This window comes from Leptonotus elevatus, chromosome 9, assembly GCF_054856555.1.
Source record: "Leptonotus elevatus isolate MCC_2025b chromosome 9, RoL_Lele_1.0, whole genome shotgun sequence".
In the NCBI taxonomy this organism is placed as follows: Eukaryota; Metazoa; Chordata; class Actinopteri; order Syngnathiformes; family Syngnathidae; genus Leptonotus; species Leptonotus elevatus.
The window spans coordinates 25683605-25711244 of NC_141247.1; the positions used below are offsets into that span (position 1 = coordinate 25683605).

Consider the following 27640-nt stretch of genomic DNA (forward strand, 5'->3'; position numbering starts at 1 on the left):
ATCGTGCTTTGTAACACGTTACAAAACGAAGGTGAGGCGCCAAGAAATAAGCTTTCTCAGCACTCTCATCCCTCAATTCTAGTTTGATTGCACTTTGTGCAAGTTAAAAAGATACGGAGCCACTGAGGTGACATGGGATAAATGTCCCCTCGCAATCTTTACGTTGTTTTGCATTTTAATATTTGCGAGGGACCGCAAAACTTGCTTATCCATTGTCCCCTGCCGTAGAAAGCTACGGAAGCTCATTGCTGCCAAACTACAAATACATTTGTTCAGTAGCACTTTAAAACAAATTTTAATGTCATGTTCTGTCAAAAATGTTGCCGGATGACCTGCAACAAGATTAAATTATCTTTTAAAAAAAATCTATCGTATCTTAAATTAGTTTATGTGAAACAAGAGCAAATAAAGGTTGAAGACTGCTTTCTGACAAAATCTTACTATAAATTTAATGTATAAATTGGATGATATTAGGCATAATAATGTATTATTATAGTGTGCCCGCAACCCTTGAGGAATAAGAGGTTCAGAAAATGAATGGATGGATGGATATTATTGTGTAGTACAAAAACAACCACTTCAAATACATTTGCTTTTTTTTTCCTAACAGATTTCAATTTCACGTCAACCTACAAAGTTATACACAAAAAAAGGTGAAGAAAAAGTTAAACACACTTGCTAAACATGTGTGTAGATGCTACACACACGCTTGCGCACGCACACACAAACAGAAACACACATTGACATTAAATAGTCAAGATTCCAACAACAACAAAAATGCTAAAAACTTGTCAAAAACATTTTTACAAACTTCTCATGACAACATAGCTAATGCCATAATTTTGATTGACTGCCGGAGCAAATAAAACCAAACCCTTGTAGCATGCTAACAGTTAGCATTACAGGCTCAGTTGCCTTTGACTCGTGTTGAACAAACGGCACAAAGATATACGTATGTTTACGTAAAGTCATAGAAGTCCTTTTGCAGTGTCTCACAAAGACATGATCACACTCAAATCAGCAAATGTTACTGTGCTAGCATTATTTGTGTCCGAGTTAGCATTAGCTGGGTAATGACAGTTCACATGTAGCAAAGTAAGCCTTAGCTTTAGAATGAAAACTAACATTAGCAAGCTAGCACTAGCTCCGTAATAAATAATCATGTTAGCATGCTAGCATGAGCGCCACAGCAACCGGCCAAGCAACATAATTGGCTAAATAGTTTTTAGCAGATTACCCTTTTAATAACCAGACATGTTAGCATTAGCGCCGTAATGAAGAGTCATGTCAGCATGGTAGCATTCGCTCCACAGCGACCAGTCACATGACTGTTAGCATTAGCTTGGTATTGACTAGCCATGTTAGATAAACAGCTAACGCTTTGATGCTAACAGACCCATTATGGAGTTAATGTTAGCTTTGTCACAACCAGTCATTGTTAGCAAACAAGTGTTAGCGCCACAGTGACCGGTCATATGCATTAACTCGATAATGACCACTATAGCTAAGAGTCATGTTAAGGAATTAATGCTAGTTTTGCGGTGAGCAATCATACTAGTGCGCTAGCATTGGCACATTTTCAATGGCAGCCAGTCCATTAGTGGCTCTGCCTCTCCGACACAACGTCCTGTAGCCTCTTTAGCAAAATATCCGGGCCGCTGCCGCTGTTCTCGGGGCACGTTCGCTTGCTGGGGGAGTTGCACGCTGATGACATCATCAGCTCACCCTCCATGCCAAGGGCTCTCTTGTGGCCGTTGCAGCCTTGACGCAGCATGCGGTTGATGTCAGACAGATCCTGAGGAGGAAGAAAGGAACGAGGGTTAGCGTTAGCATGGCGGGACTAGCCTTGTGCGCCAAACAGATTGCATTTGTAGTTCCTAATCTAATCTCTAAATCTAATCTAATCATTTAGAAAACAAATGACTAACCTAAAACGAAAAAAAAAAAAACGATCAAAGCCACCATAACCCCCCCCCCCCAAAAAAAAAAATCTATAATGAAAATTACAAAACTTATTATAACCCAGGTATCAACGCAGCAAAGTAGAAGAACCGCATCTCGAGACTAGTGACTTCTTCCGGGACTACGACCTTGTCTCTGGACTAACATGTTCCCTTCCATGTGGAGGAGGAGCTTGTTTGTGATGTGAAGTTACCTTGGAGGGGCTGCTGTTGATGCGGAACGTGAAGGAGTTTGGCGCCAGTCCTCCCGTCGACGCTTTGTGGGGCGACACGTAAACGCTATGACGCTGAGACACTCGGCGAGGAGACGGCGGGTGGCAACGCACTGAAGGGAACGGAGAAACGGGTGGCGCGTCCATCTGCCGCGCATGCACGCACGCACACACAAGAGACACAGACCACAAGTTCATTTCAAACCATTCGATCAAATTATTGCACGCATGTGCCCGTGTGCGCGTACTCTGTTGTCATGCGAGGCGTATCTCATGGCAAAACTTTTCATCTTGATCACGTAGACGTTGTTGTAAAACTGGATCAGGTCGCCGCGTTCCTCCTCGCACGATTGCTCGTCTTTGCCACCGGAGTTGGCGCGCGTTTTCTCAGCAGCTGCCAAAACCAAAAGTTGAGTCAAGCGTTAGCAGTCACGTTAGCATGCTAGCATTAGCAGCTCCGCTTACATTCTGCTCCCGACGCAGGGTCAACCTCCATGTTCTCATCTGATAGCGCCCCCGGCTGCCTGGGAGTACGATGCAGGAAGACGCTGCGGTACACCTACACAAACAGCACACACACATAACAAGCATGTCACCACGGCAACAGACCGGCCGTGACCGTCTGCGGGCTGTAGGTAGTCGGGCGTGTCCTCACATGGCTGCTAGCCTGCGGTTGGCTGCGGTAACACTTCATGATGTCCTGGAACGTGTGCGCCTCCTTGGAGATCTGCACACGGGCAACCGAGCGTTAACTTTCCATTCTGACGCTCGATGCGAACATTAGCTCTCAAATGATTAATCACATTTGCACGCGAGCATTAGCTCTTGAACGACTAAGCACATTAGAGCTAGCATTAGCTATTGAATGACTGATCCCTTTAGATCACATTAGCTTGCTAGCATTAGCACACGATCGACTAATATCATTAGCATGCTAGCATTAGCTCTCTATTGACTCATCACATTAGCATGTTAGCGTTAGCTCTGTAATGCTCAGTCGCGTTCGTTTTACAAACTCTATTGAAGTAGCGCGCGTGTGTGCGCGCGGTGCCAGTGGCCAACCTTAGCGATGATGTAGACGGTGCAGAGCAGCATCTGGTCCAGGTGTCTGTCCTTCATGAGTTCAGTGGCGTGAAGCAGAGAATGTTCAAAGGCCGTCCAGATCTTTGCACGCAGCTCAGACGAGATGTCCAGTTTGGCACACAGATCGCGAAGGCGCACGCTGGCCAAGTGGTACACCTGCCACGCACGCACGCACGCACGCACGCACACGGGTCAGCACTCAGAAGAAAAGACCGTTCATTTCTCCGGGCAGAGTGCGGCGTTTGCACCTTCCGGAAGAAAAGCGCCAGGGATCCTGTGCGTTGCGGCCGCGCGCTTCCCGCCTGGGCGTCGGCGGGTGCGGCGACCGGCGGCGGTCCAGGGAGGGGGCGGCCGGGCGACGCGGTCAGCAGGAACTGAGTGGGGCCGCCGGCCGACGGGTCGCATGGCTGGACGGGGATCAGCGTGATCGTGTGCTCGCCGCCGCCGCCTGTACGCAAGTAGGACATCAAAATACTACCAACTGATATATTCATGTTTTGTGCATCAAATTTGAAAAATGTATCAATCAATACATTTGCTGTACGCGACGATTGATGCAAGCTGCCAGGCTGGCAACGCTGCGTGACACTTCGGCATGGTATCATTCAAGACTCCCACCTTGCAGCGGAATGCTGAGCACGGTGGTCTGGCCCACCTGGGGGCCGATCTTCAGGGTGCCGGCGGAGCTGAGCAACAGCCGCTTGGCGGGAGACGTTACGGTGCCGGCAGCCGTCACGGGGGCCGGCGGGTCGTCGCCGAACAGACGGCGCTTGGCGCTGCCGGCGGCCGGAGAGCTGTAGCGGTCGTGTACCGACAGCGGGGACGGCGGAACTTCTACGGGAAACAAAAAGGCAAGAACAAAATCTTCATTTACGCAAAATGATTTTGCCAGGAGAACAGGAACATTTGACTTGGCAAGATTACCTCAAATATGAAGATGTACCTCGGCAAAAACTATCATTGAGCAGTAAAGGCTTGCAAGTGTTTTTTTGTCAGGCTTCCTTAAAGGTTGCAAAAACGTTCACAAACATTCTGAACTCATTCACTCCCCGCCACGTTTCTTTCTCCACCTTTTGGTCAGAAACTGGTGCATTTAGGAACACCAGTTCTCACGCTGATTACTAAAGAACGCACACAAAAAAACAACAATTTTTTTTTTTTTTAAGTGTTTCTGTTCAAACCAAAGACCTCTTTGTGTAGGAAATTTAGGTGCAAGACAATTATTGGGTGTGTCCTGGCCGAACCCGAGGAACATTGATGGCTGTTGAGCCGCTTACCTTTTCGCATGCTGCCCACGCCCGAGCGGACCTCTCGGATGCGAGGATGCACGATGGGCGACAGCGCCACCAGGGGCAGGTGGGAGTAGGCGGCAGCGGTGGGAGCGGAACCGCCCGAGTCCAAACTGGACGGGAAGTTCACCTGACACAAAGAGCAAACACATTTACAAACAAGCCGATCACGAGCAGGTCGTGATCATGGAAAAGTGGCCGATTGTGGGGATTAAAAATACTCCCCCCCCCCTTTTTTTTTTTTTTAAAAAGAGGAAGTCAACCCCCATTTTTTTTTGACAATAATATGTTTTATGCAGCCCCACCAGTCTAAATGTGGTATTCTGGTTAATAAATGTCTAACAGGTAAACCTGACACCGCCATGTTGCTCCACCCAAGAAACGTTTCTCGGCATACGATCCTATGCATTTACAGTATGGAAACAGTAGAAACAGCATGATTTATTGTGTTTGAATTTATTAAACATAAACAAGAGGACTTAAGACATTTTACAACTAGCTTTAAATACATGTATAAATTATATGCTTAATGATGTTTACAGGAGGAATTGTATTTTATGTATTAAGAATTATAACTGTAATCCAGCCAAAAATGCCTCTGCCAAATTTAATATTGGGTTCTAAGGACTGAGCGATAAAAGAAAAAGAGGATCTTCAAAGCAGCACATACAGTCTCACTTGTTTTTTTTAACTTGTTAAAAAATAGAGACCACAAACCCCCACCACGCCTCCCGGTCTTATACTAACTGTATATGTCTCATCTGTACGTACAAAATGGCCGCCCCGTGGCTTCAACAGCTTGCACGGGCGTGCACGGCTATCAGCCATCCAGTGACTGAAGATGACATCGTAGTTGCTCAGGTCTCAGGTAACAACCAATCACAGCGCAGCTTCAGAAAACAGGTGAGCTGTGATTGGTCATTGCCTGATCTGAGCAACTGTGATGTCATCTTCAATCGACGGCAAGTGGCAAAATGGTGGCCACCTGAGATGGATCAAAACGGCTGGATTTTGCTTCATAACTCAAATTCCACAAATGTAATATTAATCAGAATGTCATGTTTAGACTAGTGGGGCTGCATAGAACATGTTATTGTCAAGAAATGTTTGAGGTTGACTTCCACTTTAAATGGGAAAAAAAAACCTGTGATTTAAAAAATTAGCTTTGTGGTACATAGTATACGTGGCGCAGGCCTGCAAATTCATCTGTTGGCACAATTTGAGCCTGGCGTTGCTCTGACCTCCTCGACGGTGGGCACTTTATTGTCGGCGGCGCGCAAGGCGTTCCACAGGGCAGAGTCGGCGGTCCACGCTCGGCTCTCCAGCACCTGCTCCTCGACCAGGTTCAGATGCTTGACCATGTCTCGGGACAGGCCTTCCTCGGAGCGGATGAACACCTCGATCACCTGCGCACGCATATCGGCGAAGCTGGCACATCACACACGCACAAAAAACGCGTGTGTCTGAGCGAGTGCGCATGTGTTTGTGTGTGTCGGACCTTGAAGAAGTAGAAGGGGGCTAGCTTGAAAACGCTGATGATCCACGGGAACGTCCGCTGGGAGCTGTAGGAGAACAAAACCACCTCCAAGCAACACGCCAGAAGAGAGCAGTGGAAGATGTCCTGCTCCAGCAGAGCCTGAGATACACGCACAAAAACACACGAAAAATAAAATAATGAAAATAAAAAGCCACACGTCCATGCAAACCGCGTTTATTAGAGAGGAGGCCTTTAGTTCTTGACCTCATTCACTGCCAGCTGTTTTATGGCATTTTGAGTGTTTTGCGGCAATATAAGCGCCGAATCAAAACTTTTAGCATTAGCCTTGGTTGCTCCGAGTCATACGGTGTTGCACCGGGTTCAATTTTGGGGCCCCTGCTCTTTTCATTGTGTTTGCCGCCCCTGGGTTCCATGGTAAGAAAACGTGGGATTTCTATCAGCGAAAATGTCTGGGGTGGTGGTTGACATGCTTGTGTGTGTGTGCGTGCGCATACACTCATGTCTTTCCCCTGCAGCCTCTTGGTCTCCTGCATCAAGACGTTCTCCAGAACTTTGTAGAAGAGAATCTCAGCTAGCTTCAGGCGACTCTCGGCAAAATCTGACCAGTGGATCAAAAAAGGGCGGAAGACATTCTCATTAAATGTAGAAAGAATCAACACATAAAAGGTGCTCTTCAATTTTGGCGGGCAAAAAATGTTGATAAGAAGCCTTTTTCATGAAGTGAATCATCAAAATTCTAAGATGTGATTAATCTGATTTTAAAATGTAATTGTTTTACAGCTCTAATATTAATATTTCCAAGTTAATTCATTTTTTGGACTAAAAAAACGGTTGTTTTTGTTTTGTTATGCAATTACAATGGGCATCAACCATACAAGGCTTTTGGGCCTGACCTCTGACCCCACTGTGCTTGAAAATTCCCCCCGTGCGCACGTACCGATGTGCGACCCCGACGAGTGCTCCGAGTCGTTGGTGTAATGTTCTTTGAAGGTCAGCCCCAGCGTCTTCACCCGGTTGCCGATGGACTCCGTGGGGTCCCTGGAGCACGACCTGCCGTCCAAAGACGTTTTTTTGCTGTTTGCGCAGCGCAGACAGAACGTTGCGGAGAAAGCGAAGCTAAAGCGACGTTACTTGAAGATGCGCAGCAGCTGCTCGCTGGGCGCGCTCCTGAGGCCGGCCACCATGCTCTGAAGACGGCTGACGCTCTGCGTGGCCGACGACACGGGCGTCACCAGCACGTCCTTCTCCTTCAGGTACGCGCGGCCCGTCAGCGGCGTGGAAGGCGCCAGAGAGGCCGACTGCACAGGGTGAGCACATTTGCACATTCAAGAACGCTACGCTGCAATTTCGTTGGAAATCAAATACACAAATCAATTCTCGCCAGGACGAGTTCGTCGCTAGTCAATCTGGTGACCGGTGGTCGTGTTATTTTAGCTAATGCTAAATGCTATCTTGGTTGATAGTTCCACGGCGGTAAACAAGTCAATGCACTCACCTTTAATCCAACTTTTTTTTTTGCTCCGCTCCGTTGTTGGGGCAATGTTGTTCAAAAAAAAAAAAAAAGTGTATTGCCTGCAACTTGAGTTGTCATGCGGCTCTTTTGATTTTGATGCCTCAAATAATTTATAAAATGTGCTCATTGCTGTTTGGTGCATTGTGAATGTTAAAGTGAATAGGAAGGAATAATAATAATAATTAATTCCTTTTTAATTGGTGTAACGTAAATTGCTATGACAACTGTGTGATCCACATAAAAACAATTTGCTCCAGCACGGGGCGGGGGGCTGAAATAATAATAATTTTATATAGTAATAATCATTTCTGTTCCACTTGGCCTCAGAGGTTGTTTTTTTTGTTAGCGTCAGGAACTTCTCATTAGCTTTCGTGTGGTACTGATCCAGTTGGTGCCAGTCTAATTCTGTTAGCATCTGTTATCATTAGCATCGGTGTGTTCCTGCTTCTGTTAGCATCAGCCTTTCTGTTAGCATTAGCATTAGCATTGTTGTGTTCTTGCTTCTGTTAGCGTCAGTCTTTCTGTTAGCATTAACTTTGGTGTGTTCCTGTTGGCCTTGGAGTATTTCTGTGACTATCGGTCATCACGTTCTCATTCACATTAGCGGCAATAACTTCTCCGTTGGCGTCAGGTTGATTCCATTAGCACGCGATATTAGCAATGGCGCATCCCTGTTCTAATTAGCCTCAGTGTCTTTCCGTTAGCACTTGTTCTCATTAGCAACAGTGCGATCTTGTTCCAGTTGGTGCCATTGTGATTTTTTTAGCACTTGTTGCTACATTTGATCGATCACAAAATTTTGACCTTTTCCACATGATGCTGAAGCTGCGTCTGCCCGCTGCTCGTCTGTCCTGCGCCCGCGGCGGGCTGCTGGAAGCTTTTCCTCGGCGTTCCGATTTCCTCGTCGGCGTCGGCGTCCAGGAAGATGCGCTCGTCAAAGTCTCCCACCGTCAACACGTACTCCTCGTACTCGCGGTTGAGCGCTTTGCTGAGTGCAAAACCACAGCAAGGCGTCAGGAGGACAAACGCAAAACAACACCGAGCGGAGGAGTAACAACTTACTTGTTGTCGATAAAGTTGTGAGGATCCAAAAGTTCAGTCAGAAGATCATCGTTGCCCTTCAGGATCTGATCAGGATGGAAGAACATCAAGTCAGATTGTCGGCCCTCGCCATACCGAGCTTCTTAGATTCTTCTTCTTCTCATGGATTTTAACTGATTTAATATTGTTGATTTTTTTTCCCGAACAGCTAACTGCTATTCTCAGCCAACAACAGCCAGCTCGCCACTCTCATTGGCGGACTCCCACGTCACTCACCAGGCTTTCAAAGTCAAACACATTCAAAGTCATACACACACGACAGTGAGGAACATGAGGACGGTGACCCCAAGTGGACAAAAATAATACCCGCAACTCACTTGCATGTTACTCACAAAACACTGGTCAACAGCAAATTTGAATCCAAGATTACGTACTTTGACACTCAATTATTTTCGAGCACATCAAGTTTTTGAGATATTTTCATGTTTTGTTTTTATGTTTGACCTAAAAAAGCTTGCGCAATACCGATTTTGTATTGTAAATGAATCCCACCTGCTGCTGAAACTAACACTTAATTCGTAAATATTACTAAATATGTTATATTCCCGTCCCTAATCACGTCATTTTCAGCTAACTTTGGCGGTGAAAAACGATCGTGTTTAAAAAAAAATCTAATTGTTTTAATATTTTTTTCAGTATATATTTTCATGGCTACAAAATACTCCAGAGGGACACAGAGAAAAAAAATATGTATATATTATGTTTTTATATATTACGCAACATAGCCGGGAAGATTTATGCAGTTTATGGAAAGATTTTAACGTGGAAAGCAGAGACGGTGCAACAGGAGCTTGCTTAGTGTGGCGGAAAGGACAGAACGCCATTAAACTCAACTAATTGCATACACCGCCTGAAAAACTGGAAAAAATACAATTAAATCAGGTGACCCGGACATGGACTCAGGTGCAAAACAATGTGATCGGGACATCCCTAATATTACATATTACACATGCATATTACTTATATTGTTGTTGTGTGCCGGAGAAGAAAACGAGGGCAGATTAAAAAATAAATAAATAAACCACATCCACTGTAAAAAACTGATGAAAACCATTTTGTAAAAATGAGTTGACCGATGTAATCAAAGAGCTGGTTGGTAGAATCCACAATTGTAAATATATTTGATAGCCCCTGCCCTAAGAGTATAGCAAAACGTTAATATGAGTGTCATAAAGTTTCAATAAATAATCAAATAAATATAGGGTCACGATCAAGCATATTTTCATCTGTGGCGTCCAGAACGTTACCCGTGCGATAAGAGAGCGCCGGCTGTACTCTAGAAAATAATAGAGGCCTCGACGAGACACGATGAGAAGCACGTTTGAGGCTTCTCTCTATGGAGAATAGATTTTCTCCCTTACTCGCATTATAGGGCCAAATAAGACATGGGTGGACATTAATGGGCCCTACGGGGACAAATAAGGCACGACGGGGAACACTGGCAGATTATTGGAAACAATGGGACATAATAGGAGACATTAACGTGATGCAACATGGGAGGCAATTGGACTTCATCGGGGACACGATGGAAGAAGATGGGACATAATATTAGGGGACATTATGAGGGGAAAAACGGATTGGAAGTCAATAGGGGTCCTTGGCGGACCCCAAAACGAGACCCAACGTTGTAGGGAACATATTTATGAGAGAGCGCAGGGGACCCAGCGGGACCCTCGCTCCAAGGCAGCGCGCGTTTGCGTACCTGCTTGCGGAAAAGCTTGTGGACGTAAGGCCTGAAGTAGTGCTGCTTGATGCCTTTGGCTTCCACCACCAGGCCGTCGTGAAGCTCGCACAATCTCTCCAGCACGCACGGAGACGCCTCGTCGGCGCACGCCTGCACTTCCTCGCCCGATGTACCTGGCGGACACACACTCCGCTATCAGCACAATACACACAAATACAAGCGTAGGGGGGGGAAACCATTCCGATCAGAAAATTGGACCAAATCAGACCAGACCACAAGATCGCGGGTTTCCTCGAACGCTGTCAAATCTTTTGTGGCATTGTGAGCTCACGAAGAAAACATGGAAGGAGTACGATTTGTTTTATGGTAACCGTATTGAAAATGTTATTTTGGCTTCTTTTGTAAAGAGTGGCGAAGATGACAAAGAAAAAGGTTTTGTGGTGAATTCGCTCATTATATTAGCAAAGTTTGGCATACATAAATGTACATTTGGAACTCATAAACCACTTTCATCTGTATTTTATAAAGACGTTGAGTTGTATTTGCAATCAGTCAATGACTGCCAGAAGAAAAAGGCAAGAGAGAAGAACACAAGATCACGGGGGGGTCACGCTGGAGAGTTCACGCGATAACAACCGTGTATATAGAGTCCGATTTGTAAACAATAGTCACACTTGCCTGCTTGGAGATCATTTCTGGGACTTCTACCCTGGGTAAGCACGTTTTGTGTTTAAACAGTCTTGTTTTCTCAGGTTTAATTTATTCTGAGCTTGTTTTTTGTCTTAAATGTCCCACTCATGTCATGCCATGTAGTTAGCGAGCTTCCCTTTCCCAAAAAAATGGGGTTTTATTTTGAAATATACCGGATCGACCTTGATGCCGACGCTCGACTTCCTGTCCGGCTCGTGTCATTTCTTCAGCTTCATTAAATTCTGCATGCGGCATCCGGAAAAAATAGAAAGCCTGCGGAAACCTTCGGCAGCGCTGCATCCGCACCGCATCCGTTCCGCATCCGTTCCGCACCGCACCGCAGCTAGTGTGAATTGACACGCAGACTCGGATGTTTTCTATTCCTTGCGGCGGCCGTACGGAAAACACCCCGCGTCCTTTTGTTGAGGCCAAATAGTAATCAGTGGATGTCGGTTAATCGGCCGCTTTCCATCTCCCATCGACGGATAGCCGATTGTCGTTGCTAATCCGCACGATTTTTGTTTCTTTGATTTGAATTAATTTGGATAGTTTGGGCTTGTTGCAAATGACTAAACACAACAAAAGCAACAGGCGTACCTTATCGAATCAAAATCCCACCTACTTGAACCCAGCCGCCACATTATAATTTTGTGGAGAGGTGCACACCCCTAAAATAATTCTCTTTGTTGTTGCAGAATATTCTTGTAATTACTTTTACATCCCCCCCAGAAAATATTTTCATCTTTGCTGCTGTAACACCTGATAAAAAAGTCACCCCCCCCCCCCAACAAAATTGGCCGTGTTAATTAGCCCCACTGTGACGTCACAGTGGGGCACAAGCAGGCCGCCTTTCAATCACGTTTTTGCCATGGCGCCGGCGCGCGATTCTGACCGATGAAGGCGGGGTTGATGAGATCCTTCCTGTTGGCGCACATCAGCGCGTTTCCAAAGACCAGGTCCAGGCAGCACAGCAGCAGGTGGTACGAGTTGACCAGGTCGTCGCCGATCATGTGAAAGTTGCCTACAAGTAGAAATATAGACAAGGACCGTCAAATGGAAATGCTTCACACTTGAATGCCGCTCCCAGTTGACGCTCACGTGGCAATAAAAAGTGAACAAACAAAAAAGGTATTCCAGCATTTAAAACAACCACACAATATGTCCTTGAGCTAGCTTCATGCTAACACCCAATGCAAAACGTATTTGATGGGCTGATGTTTAGCATCGATCGTTGCGGTGTTGTCATAACCTTTTCAGGAACAATTTGTTTTAACATAACGCAACAGCGCGGTGCAGACTGACAAAATAACAATCTTCACAGAGACATTCCATTTTTCCTCCTGCAAAAAACAACTAACATTACAGCATCTTAGCAAGTTACTTTTAGTAAAGCAAACTCTCGCTTTCCAATTTCAAAAAGGTTGTTGACCGCTGCTCTTGGCGTCGTCTTTTGATAAAATGGCCGCCTTTGAAGTTGTTGAGGTCGCAGCGTTCTGTTTGGCGACGTACCTTTGGTGTAGACAAAGAGCGTCCAGCAGAACTTGAAGACGCCGGCGGTGTGACAGGGTAGCCGGCGGTGCTTGCGGCCACGGGGCTGGCGCGGCGGAGGCGCCTCGGAGCCCGGCGGGCCACGGAACATGGCGGCGAAGATGGGCTGGAACTTGCGGAAGATGACGGTGGAAACCTCAAAGTTGCGCTCCAGACGCTGCATGCGCACGCGGAAGTTCTGGCACAGGTTGGACATGTCGGACCACTTGCGCATCTTGGAGAAGAACTCGATCAGGCTGGCGGACGCAGCGGCATAATTCGTTAGATGAAAGGTCTCACTTTAATCCCGCTACTTTTTTAATTACTTTTATTCAGCTCAAACCAAAATGTATACATTGGACTCAAAAAATGCTATTTTTAGCTCATAATTTAAATTTAACAAAAGCTTTAATGCCAGAAAATAGGAGCTTTTTTTTTTTTACTTCATTCTTATAATATTATGGTTTGTCCATAAGCAAATATCATATTAAGACTTGTTTTTTAAGAAAAGACAAACTACAATCATTAATTATTGAGACCGTTAACACACAAAAAAAGACAATGTTCATATCACAATCGGAAAACTACATTGACTAATAATAATAATCCAATCTTCATCCCGGAAACATTTTTGCCCCATAAAAAAAATAAAATAAAATTATATCTCATGTTAAGACTTTGTGGGGGGTGAAAAGCTACTTTAATCATAGACCATTAAGAATATTAAAAAAAGGGGCAACAAAAATTTATTTTGTACATTGTTTCTAAAAAAAAATTAGAATTTTAATCTGATAAAACCCCCAAACAATTGAAAATGGACTTCATTTACGTTATGTGTTAATGTCATAAAAAACAAATTGAATCTAAAAAAAAGACATTCTTTCTCTTTTTATGAAAAATACAATTTTATGTAATTTTCAAATTATTTTGTCCAAAATCCTGTCCTGACATTTTTTCCCCTGAGATTGCAACTTCAACCTACAGATTTTAACTTAATTATTTTATCATAAGACTTTGTTTCTATAAAAAAATACAACTTTGATTTCATGAATTCTTTTTGTAATATGACAAAATTAACGCTTTCTGAAAACAATGTTTACTCTCAAAACCATCCATCCATCATCTTCCGCTTATCACTAATCCGCTAATCACATAACATTAAGACAAAAAAAATATTCTCTTCAAAATAGAACACCTTAACCTCGTATTAAAACCTGATTTGTAAAAAAAAATCGAATGTATTATTTCAATTTTCTAAAGAAAATGCGATTTTACTCTCATAAGCGAGACTTTCTTCCGCAGGGAGGCTGTGAATGATGATTTTGGTTTTTTTTCGGAAGTACGTTGGTGTTGCACCTGAGTTTGGCGGTGCGCAGGATCCTGGTGAGTGACACGCAGTTTCCCTCCATCACGCCTTTGCCCACCGTGGGCGTGGTTCCTTTCCTGCAGGCGGCGTACAGCGAGCACGCCAGCCAGTGCACCACCTCGCCCTGCGCGCACAACCACAACAACAACAACACAGGTCAAAGAAACACGCCGTTACATTACATTCAACCCAGATCGTTTTAAAATACTGAAATAAAATGAAGTGTTGAATGCTGTTTTTCCTAACTCCTGTAAAAAAAAGTTATGATTTTTGTTTTCACATAAATGAAGACCATTAATTCTTAATAATAACAACACACTATGATATTACAAGAAATTCGAGTTGTATTTCAGAAGTGTGTATCAAACTGTCAACTCTTCATATTAATCAGCAGCCAAGAATGAGGTCTAATGCTGCGTTCGTGGAAGAAGGTAGATGGGATTAATCCCACTCGGATTGCTCAAGTACCAACCTCAAAGCGTTTGAAGCAAATGTAAACAACAAAAATGGCTGATTCTGATCAATCGTTTGTTGCTTTGGTTAACACAGTCATTCCAAATCACGCTGTGTTACGTGAACCTATTTAAAATAGATCATTTCAAGTAACAATAAATGAATATCTGTTTAAAAAAAATCTTGTCAATTATGTTTTTCCTTAACAGTCTTCATGGGGCTCGCCAGTGACGTCAAATTGAAGCGGGTCAGTAAAGTTGGGGTCCGACTTAGCAACTCTGATCTCCGAGTTCAAAGGCATGTTCCCGTATTAAGTCGGAAAAGTCAAACTTCTCACTTTCCTCCAATGCAGCATAAGTTTCCAAAAGGTTGATGGTTAATGCTGGTTGGGGGCGTTTTAGATCTTTGTATTCATCAACTATAAGTAAAGTAAAGAGGAGGAGGGTGTAAAAACTTAGGTTTGTGCTGTAAATATTGAGTTAAAATTCTGTAACATTTATGTAGCCATCTGGTGAACCGAACAGTATAGCCGCAATAAAATAAAATAAGTAAGGGTAGCATACTATGGTTTATGAGTTCTTGAGGTGTCCTTGGTTAATATTTCTTGCCATTCACAAATCCTTAAGCGCTCTCGGCCATGTGGAGTTGAAAAGTTCTCTCAGCTAGGAAACTTGGGTATTAAAATTAATTCCCAGTTTTCCAGTGGAAAATACGAAATGAGGGGGCGTTCGCGTGCAATTATCAACTCTGTGTATAGTATTTACCATAATTTCGATACAACTTGAAGGCGGCACCAGTTACGTCATGTGTTGCCCTCCCGGACAGTCTGAAATCACAACTATCCCCACACAATAATGTCTTCTTCTTCATAGTTTAGCCAGGTAAAATCACCGTCTACCCACCTAAACTACTGCTTTATATTATCTTTGAGCTGCAAAAGATTTAAATTACTCGATAAAGTAAGTTTAAAAGGCCACGTACGACATTTGACCGACCACGAACCCTCGGAACGCCCAAATTCCGACGTCATCCGCGGCGTTGGTCGTCGCTGTTGTTAAGTGACGCGGAAGCTGTCCGAGTTCAAGCGGCGCCCTGCAGCTCACCTCCAGCGTGTACGTGTTCCAGATGGCCGTGAAGTTGTCCATAGCCTCGGTGGCCGTGCGCTCGTCCATGTTGAGCTCCTGACAGAGCGTCTCCAAACTCCTCCGAGCGACGCTCTCCTCCATGCGGCCCGACTCAGAATCGGACGACTCCTCGCCCCGCATCGCGGCCGGCTATCGTTATCGACAAAGTTGTATGGCCGTAGCGGAGTGTAAGGAAATTAAAAAAAAAAGAAAAGGGGGGCAACCTTCCGTAAAGGCCCCAAAAATGAAAACAAGCCAAAACAAAAACACGACGCTCGTCCGGCGGTCGAGACGACGACCTAGCTCCACTTCCGCTAACGAGTGGCGCCAAAACTGCTGAGCGAGGCCCAATGGGAGACGAGGGGCGTGTCCGTCACGTGAGATAGTCACCCAACCAATCTTGCTGATGTGTCATCACTTCCGGATGTTTCAGGTTAGCTGAAAATGAAATAAACTGTTAACAAAGAACGTAGTCAGGTCACTGTTGGATGAAACTTGAAGGACCCCCCTCCCCAAAAAGGAAGAAATTATACTTGGAAGACCTGTTTCTACGTTCGTCATATTTACGGTTGCAGACCTAACGTAAACAAATGAGTTTTTTGTTGTTGCTTTCTTTATTAATTCAAACTCCAACATCCAAATCAAATTGAGCACACAAACCAGAACGGTGCTGTCAAACACACAAGACACAAGAAAACGAAAACAAAAAACGTAAACCAATGAGTTTCCTTTCTTCCGCCCGTTTTTCACGCTGTCATTTCGTCACTTCCGAAGTGTGGACCATTAACCATTTTTTTAAAACCTAATTCCGTTTAGAGGATTTGTTTTTATATCCACATATTTACTATGGCCAATTACGTCAATGGAGCTTCTATATTTTCAATAACCAAATGTCGTCTTTTTTCGGTGCATGATAAAACTATTTGTAAAATCCGCTCAAAAGAATGAGAAAATTATACTGGATACTGCTGCTGCGATGGAAAAACAAGGCGAGTAATGGTGTCCTCTAGTGGCTCTTAATTTTGAATTACACCTCAACTTTCTCTCCTCGTGCATAGCGCGCAGAGCCGGAGTACTGTATGTACAAACTGCGCACGCGCGTCTTCAGCAAGCTGCGGCGCGTTCACAAGAGAAGGAAAAGATGAGGAAGATCATGATGAGGTGTTCTGCGGCGGACATGGCGAGCCTGCTCCTCTTCGCTTTCGTCATGCTAATTGGTCAGTCTACACGCGCACGCACACACACATGCACGCACGTGCGCGTGGGAGGTGCGCTGCAGTGCGGCGTTGTTCGTGCGCGCGCACCCACGCTGATTAATTCATGTATCACAATTTGAAGGTTTGTTTGCATGACGATAACAATGACAATGATGTTGACGACTACTACGGTGGTGATGATTTTGGTTTTTCTTATGAGTCTTGAACACATCACTTGTGTTCTCAGTTGTCACAAGAGAAAATATCATCACTATCTTTTCACGCAGAACCCAGCAAGGGCGGGATATTTCCAAAATTTGGTTGTGATTCCATACAGCAACACAGTCACCCTCCGTCTGTCAGATCATGTCGACATCAGCCACTTGGGTGGCCTAAACAGAAGAACAATAATTTTTACGCTTTTGCCTTTCATACTGAACCCAGAAAAGGTGGAATATTGCTGTGACTGTGTGCACTATTTCACAGAATACAGTAAAGGAAGGATGTTTTCACAACTGGGTGCACTTTTATACAGTAACACAGCATCCTGTCATCAGACAATTGTGGGACCCTAGCGTCTGGTGTGACTGTAGCAGAAAGAAGAAGAAAAAACAATACACCTTGCCTTTCAGACAGAACCCAGTAAAAGCAGGATATTTCCACAACTGGGTGTAATTTCACATAGCAACACAGCATCATACCTTCATCAGATAATTAGATGATATCAGTGTCTGGTATGCTAGGAACAGAACAATACAACCCCCCCCCCCCCCTTCACCTTTTACACAGAACACAGTGAAGACTCGATATTTCTGGAATTGGTGTGATTTCACACACAAATAGATGACATCAGTGTTTGGTCTGACAGGAACAGGACTTTGCCTTTCACACAGAACCCTACAATTGAGCCTTGGTGGAGGTCTGACATTGAAGTTGTTTCTCTTTCCTTACCCCCACCGTTTAGCGTTGGCGCTCTCCGAGTCCTTTGTGTCGCAGCCCCGGAACCTGGTGAGAAGAGGAACACTGATGACCACTCGACCCATTTGTCTCGTGTGTTTCAGCGTCCTGTCATTTTTCCTCAGGACGACCCGAAGAGGGCGTCACTGGGTGGAGACACAGAATCTTCCCTGGAGGAGGCCTCGGGTTCATTCGGACGTCTTGAGAGCCATCACGTGGTCAAGAGGACGCATGCCACGCTTGACCTGGATACCATGATTGGTCAGTGGATATGTGGTCACTTCATTGGGTACACTGACTGAATGGTCGTCAGTTCCCCTGGCCGTCATTCGGATTGAACGCTGGAATTTATCCCAGATGATTTAGGGAGAGAGGTGGGGTCCATCCATAATTGGTTACCACTCAATGCCAGGGAACAAACGATATAGAATAAAATTGATTGGTCACCAGTTTATGGAAGTTCACATTTTGACAAACAACAGACTGGCAGGCAGCCTCTCCAGTCATTAGATTAATGGCTGTTGAAGTATACATGTAATTTATGACCTCACAAGTCCATGTATGATATACGAATGTACACGAAGACACGATTTTTGACCATAGAGTGCTTATATTTTACGACCATATATGTAGGCTTCACGTGAAGCCTTGTGATTTATGACTATACTGTACACGCACACATATAATTCATGATTTATGACCATACACGTACACATAGGATTCATATTGTATATGTAGATGTATGATTTATGACCATTCAGTTACATGATTTATGCCGTGCTTGTACATGTTTTATGCCCTTACATTTACACATATTAATGACCATATATGTGCGCGTACGATTTATGTGCATGCCCACTTGTGATTTATGACCCCATATACATAGTTATGAGTTATGACCAGACGTTCATACATTTGAACAATATTGCACGTGTATGATTTATGACCATTCAGTTACACGTGATGTATGACCATACATGTACATTTTATAACCTTACATAATACAAATAATGAAGGACTTCCACTGTACACATATGGTTTATGACCCTACTCTGATTCGATTTTTGACGGTGTTTGTAGATGAGAATGTGTACCTAATGGAGTTTCTGCCAATTAAAGCCAAACGTGATGGTGACATGTTGACATGTTGACAGGGTACACTCCTCCCTCGGCACCTCCTGACCTCCCCCAGGAGATGGGGCCTCACCAGGTGATCACTCGTTGACTAACTCAGCAACTGAAAACAAAATAGCTCGCACTAAATAACTAGAATTCACTAACTAACTGAACCTGAACAAAATCTAAGTCACTATTATGTACCAACAAGCTAAATACCAAAATCTAAACATTTGTTACAACTAACTAACTAACTGAATAACTAACTAATAAGCCAACAAACTAATACTAGGTAAATATTGGTGTTGCTGTTTGATATTGTTTGTTGTGTTGTTTGTTTGTTGATTAGTATATGTTTGTTTGTTGTTGCCTTGTTGCTCTTTTTGGTTTTGTTGGTAACTTTTTTTTTTAAACGTATCCATATAAGACAAGATGAAGTTTTGTTGGCGTTTTGTTTGTATTTTTTTACTGTTGTACTATTGTTTGTTTTGTTGCTTCAACTCTGACTTGTGTTGTTTGAGGTTTTGGAGGCGGAGCTTGATGAAGGCGGTCACTTCAGCGGTTTTGGCTTTCTTCGCTCTTCCGTGTTGGCGTCAACAACAACGACAGGCACGGCGGCGTCTTCAGACATCGCCACGGCGACAGTGGCACCCGAGACGGGCACGGGCACAGACTTTGGACTGCAGGGGGTCAAGGGTAAAGTGACAGATTTTGATTGTCAAACCCGACTCCTTTTGTTTACTTTGCTCCAGATTTTGATTGTCAAACCCGACTCCTTTTGTTTACTTTGCTTCCTGCAGATTTTAGCCACAATGTCACTGCGGCGCACGTTGACATGGACACCGGCACGATGCAGCCCAAAGACGAGAAAGAAGAGGAGGGAAATGAAACCAGGGCCACGCCCACCTCGGATGTTTCGCCCAATGGGGGCTTAGCTGAAACCAGCTGGGACTGGATGACCATGCCCCCTCAGGAGGCACATGTACGTTTTGTTTGAATGTAGAAATTACAAGTTGAAAGTCCACGTCACTGATTGAAAAATGTATCTTTCAAACCCAAAAACGTGTAAACACGTTTTTTAATACTTTGTCCTTCACTCCCAAAAACATAGTTACACATTTTTTAAATTTTTTTATGCAAGAGCATACAGAAGGCTTTGATGCAGCTTCTGACAAAGAAATGGCTTAAAGCAATGTCATTATTACAAAACACTGCCAGAAGGTGGCAGCAGAGTATAAGAGATCAACCATGGTCATGTTGCAACAAGCTCTTTTTGCCAGTGTTTTCAACAGGTTTGTGAATATTGATGAAACGTAAATATATTCTCATGCTAATAACTGCAAAACGGAAACGGATACAAATATGATTTATTTCCTGATGAAAGAAGAGATTCCAATCTTCATTTTGGTAGGTCCCATGCTTTTATAGCAGTAGAACACCATATTCACCATAATCAGTCAAAATCCAGTAAAACAGCCGGGAGCAAAAGGGGGTTGCTTCAGTCAAAATGGCTGCCTGGCATTGTTAAGCCCATTTCGCCAGTTGGGTTTAGCAACATGAAATTTGGTCGACATGTCTATCCTATAAAAAAGTCTCAAGAAGTCATGTCTGAAAAGGCACACGTCAGGTAGTTTGCCGTTTTGGTTCAATTTCTTGTGATCTTTCAAAGACAAACTTATCCTACGAGAATCTTTTGAAATTTCTGCACCTAAAGCCAGTTTGACTCGGGACAACAACAAGAAATTTGAGAGACATGTCCAGATTGAGTCGCCCTCAAGTCTCAAGAAGCTATGTCGGAGAAGTCTGCCATTTTGCCCCGCCATGTTGTTTTGTGAACTTTGAACGTCTGCCTGTCAGGTGGTGTGCGTGGACTGGACGCAACCAAGTGGGCACGGCTACGTCGTCCTCAACATGACACACAATCTCAACTGTGTGAGTGCTCATAACAAGCTAACGGTGCTAAAAGCTTAAATCGTTGCACACACACATGCACACACACTTGTCTTTGTATCATCGTGGGGACATCTCATTGACTTGACTTCCTAGCCCCTCCCCCTAACCCCAACCATCAAAAATGATTGCCTACCCCCATTCCTTACCGTAACCTCAACCATAACCCAATTCAAACCTAAACTCTAAAACCAAGTCTTGAGCCTCAAAAAGAGGTCTGAACTTGTGGGGACCACCAAAATGTCTCCACAATTTTAAGTTGGTCCCCACAATGATAGTTAAACTTGGAAAAACTGGTGTGTATCGGCCCCACAATGTAGCAAAGACAAAAGCACAACATTTCACTCTGTTGTATGTGTGTGTGTGTGTGTGTGTGTGTGTGTGACGCGCAGGAGGAATTTCGCGGTGACGGCGGCGTGCACCTGCTGAAGACGATGGAGCGCCGCTTTGCGCGCCGTATGAATAGCCCCGAGGGATCGTGGGTAATTTACCTGAGCAAGCCCACGCACCAACAGCGACAGATGCTGATGCACGTGGCGTCTGAGCATGGTACAAGCGCGCACGCACACACAAAAAAAGTCAAGAAATTTGCGTTGTTCCGATACCGGCATCGAGAGAGGCCTCGATACTGCATTAACAGAGCGGTATCGGCATCGGCATCGGCAATGACTAACAAGTAACATGCCGATAGCATTATTTTTGACGCTCGGATGCAGCATCTTGTGTCTTGCTCGTGCACAACATTCACTGATGTGTAACGTGTGCACTGCATGCCGAGCCAAGATATTCTATTGGCCCTTGAATGCTCTGAACCAATGGCAGGGCAGCTTTTTCATGTTGGATTTTTTTTTTTTAGGTATCGGTACAAACTGGGTATCGGACTCGGTATCGGGGGCCAAAAACACGGTATCGGAACAACACTAAAATAAATCAACTAGCTTTATAAAGTAACACAGCAAGTCTGAGCTTTTGGTTTTGTTGGAAAACAATTTTTGTCTTCCGCGTGTTCGTTTTGTTCCGGGTAGTGAGAATGTTGATTTTCTGAATACAGACTGGAGATCAGTGAACAGTTCCTTCGAAGGATTTATTTTACGGAATATTCCGGACACAAGCGGGTTTACAGAAGCACAGCTGTTCCTCGCAAGTGTGTCGTTACAGCAGACTCCCAATATTCTTATACTAAATTGAAGGGCGGTACCACAGTTTCCAGCAAACAGTTCAACCAAAGTTGACGGACGTACAGAGATAAATTCAAGGACAATATTCAGACGCAAAACAAAAGCCCATTTGAGGTACTATCTTGAAAAAGTATTACAACTCCTCCTTTTTCCCTCAGCCTCCATTCATTTTGGTCTTTTCCAGGGCTCCGTCAAAGATACAAAATTTGAAGCTCGTCTGCTAGACGTATGGACAAATGCGAAATAATTACTGTCTGCATGCTCAGTGGGTTTCAAGCCACATTATCAGGAGTCCTGTAGTTTGTCGTGTCAGGCATTTTTCCTGTTGATGAACGAAATTGCATGTGCGTGTGTGTATCTTCCAGGTGTAATGTCCACCAAGGACCTGCTGAACCTGCTGGGAGAAATGCGTCCAAGTTTAAACAAGGTAACTTCCTTTCCAGAACTTTCTCCTGACCTTGTGCGGTCTTTGCGGTTAGCCACGCGCTAACGCCCACTCCCCTACCCTCAGGTGGGCATCCAGGACTACGGCGCGCCCTCTACCTGCCCGCCCCGCCGCAGTCCGTCCCAGCGCAGCGACTACAGCAAACTGTTTGTGGTCCTGGTGGTCATCGGCTCGGTCTGCTTGGCCATCATCACGTCAGGCTTCATCTACATCTGCTGGCAGAGGCGGCCCCCTACCACCAAGACCACCGTAAGACCAACATAAGAAGGGCTATGCACGGCCGGCCACGCTAGCCGCTAGAGCAGCGAGCCGTAGTGTCCGTGGTATCATTTGAACTCATTCAAACTTTCATTTTCCACGCACACGTGGCATGTTCATAGTACTGTTGAGAATAAATCCATTTTTTTCCCAACAAGTATTAGGCTCCATGTCCCGATACTTGTGTTGGTCTGTGTTGTTTAGTTCCACGCTGAGGAGCTACGCTTTGTGGAGAATGGTTGCCACGACAACCCTACCCTGGACGTGGCGGGCGACAACCAGCCTGACAACCGGCCCGAAGACCACCAAGAAGAAGATGAAGAACAGAAGAAGAAAAAGAGGCCTAGTACCAATGGACTGGTGGGGGGAGGCGAAGGCGTCTGCGGGGATGACAACCCTCGCTGGCAGGTGCGATGAAAACCTTGATCATGGAGGCAATCTGTCGTGTGCTTTCTATTCTGCCTGGCAAGAGGCACCACTTAAGTCCAGAGAGAAGGTTGTATCCCAGGAGGAGTTCCGGTCCTAAGAGAAGCTTGTAATAGAGAATGAGAGAAGGTTCTCGTCTCTGAGAAGGTATTAGTCCTGAGCAAAGGTTCTAGTTCCCAGTGAATATTCTCATCCCAAGAGATGGTTCTTGTCTCCAGTCAAGCTTGTACCACTGGGAGGATGTTCTTGTCCAAAGAGAAGGTTCTAGCAGGTTGTATTGAATTTTCAGTCTGGAGAGAAGGTACTCATCCCAAGGGAAGGTTTTCATTCGTCCAGCCTTGTTGTGCAGAGATGAGGTCCTCAGCCTAAGAAGAGCATCCTTGTCCCAAGATAATGGTTTTGTCCCGAGAAAAGGTTCCCAAGAGAAATTTGTATTCTTGAGAGAGGTTTGTCATCCTAGGAGAAGGTCGTGGTGCAGAAAAAAAGGTCCTAGTCCAGGGAACAGGAACTCATCCCAAGAGAACATTTTATTCCAGAAAAAAGTTCTGGTATTTCTGAGAGAAGCTTCTTATGCTAAGAAAATATTCTTGTCATTTGTACACCAAATGAAGGTTTTAGTTCAGGGAGAAGGTTTTCATCCCAAGATTATTTTTAGTCCAGTGAAAAGCTTGTAGTCCCAAGATTGTACCACAGAGAGTTTATCATCCAGACAGATCTATGTTCTAGACCGAAGAGAAGGTTCTTGTCCTAAAATAAGGTTGTAGTGAGTACCAAGAGAAGGTTCTAGTCCAGGTCAAATGTTTCCGTCCCAAAAGAGGGTTCTCGCTCTAAGAGAAGTTTCTAGTGCCAGGTGAAGGTTCTGCCATGTCTCCTTTGTTCTGCTCAACAAGAATCACCATTTCATTGGTCTTCTAGGTGTTTGTCAATCAAGCAGCAGCTGAGGAGGAGGAGGAAGAGGAAGAGGAGGACACACACCTTTGATGGAGGAGGACAAGAAAGAGGAGCGTTTGTGCCTTGGGGGAGGTCACCAAAGAGAGTCACCCACCCACATCATCGCCAGGGCTTGTTAGCCACGCTGTATGTTAGCCAAGCTAGTGCGATTGACATTCATCTAAAAAAAAAATAATACAGAGCACTTTATGCCACATTTGGAAATGTTGATCATTTGTAACCGATATCCTCAGTTTGATTATTTTTACATTTTCTTCTCTTTTAAGTTTGACACGTAGGCTTACGTGAAAGGCAGGTGAAAAGCTCAAAGTTTCTCATGTTGTCATGGAGGCTGTTTACTTTGCACCCAGTCGAGCCTACGTCAATGTTTTTGCATTAGCAGCGTGCTACGCTAGCAGCAGCCAGGTAACTGTTTCCTCCTGTGCGCGCAGTTGTACGTCACATGACTGCCTGCCAATGCTTGCTTCAGTGCCCTAGTGGATTAAAACGTGCATGACAACATGGAAACAACTAGTCCACTAAAATCAACAATAAGAAAAACAATTGTGAATAAATACCTTGACACAGACCTGCTAGCAGTTGCAAACCTGTAACTAAAGTAAATGGCCATATAAACCAACAGATACATAGCATGCAACAGCTAGCATGCTAATGACTAGCTTAATGCGTTTCCAACTAGTAAACATGCTAAAAGCCGATTAAGATTGAGGTACATGCTAATTATGCCAGCAGTTAGCATGCAAACAAACAGAAAAACCTGAGTATAGGAAGTGCAAAGGAAGCTTAATAAGGAGTTGACATTTTGCACTTGCACTGTCGTCAAGTAGCATTTCAAATGAGAGTTGATCAAATGCTAAATACAAACAGATGCTACCCTAACATACAGCAAGATAGCAACTCGAGTAGAGAATCCTCGTGTACAGTATGTTAGAGTAGACAATATTAAGTATTGTACTCTTTGCGTGTTCAATTAACTGAATGGTGAGATTCTGTTGAAGAAGTTCCTTTGCAAAGGTAAATAATTACCAGAAGCTTCTGATCACACAAATGAAGTCACCCAAGCAGTGCTCTGTTCAAATGTGTGTCTTCTCTCCAGCCCACATCATTATTTATTCACAAAGAGGGTTCATAGAAAAGTCAGCCCACAACACACCTGGTTACAACTGAATGAATACAAGAGAATCCGTTCCCATGGGTATAAATCAGATTAGAAAAAATACAATAATAATAAGCCTGACTCCCTTCCGACACAGCAGAATCCCGGCCCTCCCATTTAGAGATAGCGAATGAATAGACAGACCCGTTGCTCTTTCTCATGAAAGTAACACAGACAAGAATACAATTCATTGAGCCTACACTGAGTCAACTAAATCCAAAACGGCTAAAATATAAATTAAAACTAAAAAACAATGTTAATAACTCATCAAGTACTATATACAAACTTTAGTAGGGTGACCAAACGTCCCCTTTTGAGAGGGCACACCATTTTCTTGTACCCGGTTCGGACATCGTTTTTTTTTTTTATAAATTCATGAAAATGTCCGGTTGGCATTGCGTGACTCATAGGAGGTAAAGTACACTGTGTAACTGCGATTGGAACCACAATTTCAAGGCCGGGGCAAGTGTCCTGTTTTTTTTTTGGGGGGGGGGGGGGGGGTATGGTCACCCTATAGACAATGCACGTTAGTGCCACCATTCTGGCAGGATAGAAATGGTGTCCACCACACGACCACGCTTTAGAATGATAGACAGTTTTTGTGGACCAGGTGCCACAACAAGAGGCGAAAGAAGGAGTGAGCATTCTATAGGCTACCAAAAGACGAACCAATATTATAGCCGATGGATCACAGCAGCCATAAAAAGGGCGGAGAACAAGACGAGGAATTGGAATTCTCCTCATCATGGTCGATACCGCTGCCAATACTAGTTCTAAAAAGCTAGCTGCTATGCATGGCAAGCTAAACTGCAAAGCAGACGTTACAGGTTTTGTTTAGCTCTGCTAACAGGCCAATGTTTAGCTTATAATTATAATAAGAGAAATAATCATGCTTCATTGTTACAGCCAGATCATGACAATTATGAACAAAGTGGATACAGTACGTATGCTACTGACGGCTGCTTGCTTGTCAAAGTTTGCATTTGTTAGCAATGCTAGTGCTAGTGCAAATCAGCTAGCATTCCCATGAAGAAAACACGTTGGCCTTGTTTTGAGCTGTCACGCAAAGTGACGGATTGTGTTTGTATGCGCCGTGATAGCGTCATGGCTCACTCATATGTCAGCCTAATGTGTCAAATCAAGTTTTGCTAATGTAATCATTGAATCCATTGACTTTCTCTTACAGTCTCCAGTAATTGTTAGAAATTGGTTATGACCTTGATATATATATTTAAAAATAAAAAGACACTTGTAATGTGAGATTAGAGATCAAATGAACTCAGCAAGTTAAAATGGGTCAATACAAGATTTACATGCATTACTTGTCAAAGTGACTTTTTTTCCCCTTCAAAACAGCGCAATTTATTCTTGTGTGGGTCTGGCGTCATCTCTGCAAGCTGGCCCCGGAATAAATAGTAGTACTGTATGTGGACCCACAATGCACGGTCGTCACCATATTGGTTTTTACAGATGCGGATATTCAAATGAAAATACTGTATCGCAAAATGTATGAACGTCCATCTTTAGACACGTCACCAGTCAATTCCAGCTGCGTAGTGACTTGCAGGTTCTTCACTCGGTATTCGTAATCCATCTTGTCGATGTCGTTGATGACCAGATGGAAGGCGTCCATGCCGCACCGGATGACGATCTGATGGACAACAGGGCCCCAATATTAGATTTGGCAGAGGCATCTTTTGTTGAATTACAGTTATAATTATTTCATTAAACAAATATAGTATATAAGTTTTCTCCTGTAAACAAGCATATTATTTATACATGTATTTAAGGCATGTTTCTGAAGTCCTCTTGTTGATGTTTAACAAATTTAAAACATCATAAACAGGGGTGGTCAAGTTCGGTCCTCAAGAGCCACTATCCCGCCTGTTCCATGTTTCTCTCCACTTCCACACCAAAACTAGGCTGGATAGTGGCTCTCGAGGACCGAACTTGGCCACCTCTGGTCTTAAATGTTCTCCGATCGTATGCCGAGAATCTTGGGAGGAGCAATATGGCGGCCTCGCGGCTTCAAAAGCAGGTAGCCCTCCCTCTCCCTCTCTCGCCCCCCGTTGGTTGTGTTGTATGACTTTGTGCATAGCACCTGCACGAGTACCCCGGTGAGGACCCCGTCGCGCACACCATTGTGCACAGGAACGCCCACTCATCATCCGACCTTCAATGGCAAATAATAAATTTTTTATATTTATTATAATATTTACACAATCACTCTTAATTATGCCTTTACTTTTTGTGATTCGAAGTTAGTAACGTAACCCACCGTGATCTGACTAAGTGGGACAATCTGAGTGGGAACATTCCGACTTTCCGCCTTCCTCGAATGCAGCATTAAACTCGCTTGAAAGGAATCTCGATTTGCACGCTCATTGAAAATTGGTCTTTGGATCGTTGTCATTTGATTTGTAAGGACTATTTGGACTTCACATTGTGATGAAATTGCGTTTTAAAACTATAACAATCTGCCTGCTTTGTATGATAGTCACAGGCA

The 27640-nt window shown here is 44.2% G+C and overlaps 2 protein-coding genes across 3 annotated transcripts; one reads left to right on the forward strand and one right to left on the reverse strand.

The window, feature by feature from the left end:
- Window positions 1–534: 534 nt before the first annotated feature.
- On the reverse strand, window positions 535–15827 carry rbl1 (retinoblastoma-like 1 (p107)). Its single transcript, XM_086084242.1, has 21 exons — window positions 15481–15827; window positions 13915–14048; window positions 12541–12815; window positions 11924–12052; window positions 10360–10514; window positions 8619–8683; window positions 8361–8544; window positions 7175–7341; window positions 6981–7093; window positions 6538–6641; window positions 6044–6181; window positions 5787–5951; window positions 4534–4675; window positions 3875–4090; window positions 3505–3704; window positions 3236–3412; window positions 2829–2900; window positions 2639–2732; window positions 2422–2567; window positions 2156–2320; window positions 535–1795 (listed from the first exon to the last, which is right to left on the reverse strand). Exons 1-21 carry the CDS (start codon window positions 15640–15642, stop codon window positions 1598–1600), a joined length of 3201 nt encoding a protein of 1066 aa, XP_085940368.1. The 5' UTR covers window positions 15643–15827; the 3' UTR covers window positions 535–1597.
- A 177-nt stretch (window positions 15828–16004) lies between these two features.
- podxl2 (podocalyxin-like 2) lies at window positions 16005–26792 on the forward strand. Of its 2 annotated transcripts, none has more exons than XM_086084245.1 (13): window positions 16005–16490; window positions 16560–16718; window positions 17662–17705; window positions 17792–17915; window positions 18809–18864; window positions 19292–19466; window positions 19571–19752; window positions 20628–20702; window positions 21113–21269; window positions 22264–22325; window positions 22410–22592; window positions 22806–23009; window positions 23943–26792. In XM_086084245.1, the coding sequence occupies exons 1-13, from the start codon at window positions 16412–16414 to the stop codon at window positions 24006–24008; spliced, it is 1566 nt and encodes a 521-aa protein (XP_085940371.1). In that variant the 5' UTR covers window positions 16005–16411; the 3' UTR covers window positions 24009–26792. The 2 variants fall into 2 exon arrangements, with proteins under 2 accessions (XP_085940371.1, XP_085940370.1); XM_086084244.1 differs by having other exon boundaries at window positions 16008–16490; window positions 17780–17915; window positions 23943–26789.
- The last annotated feature ends 848 nt before the right edge of the window (window positions 26793–27640 follow it).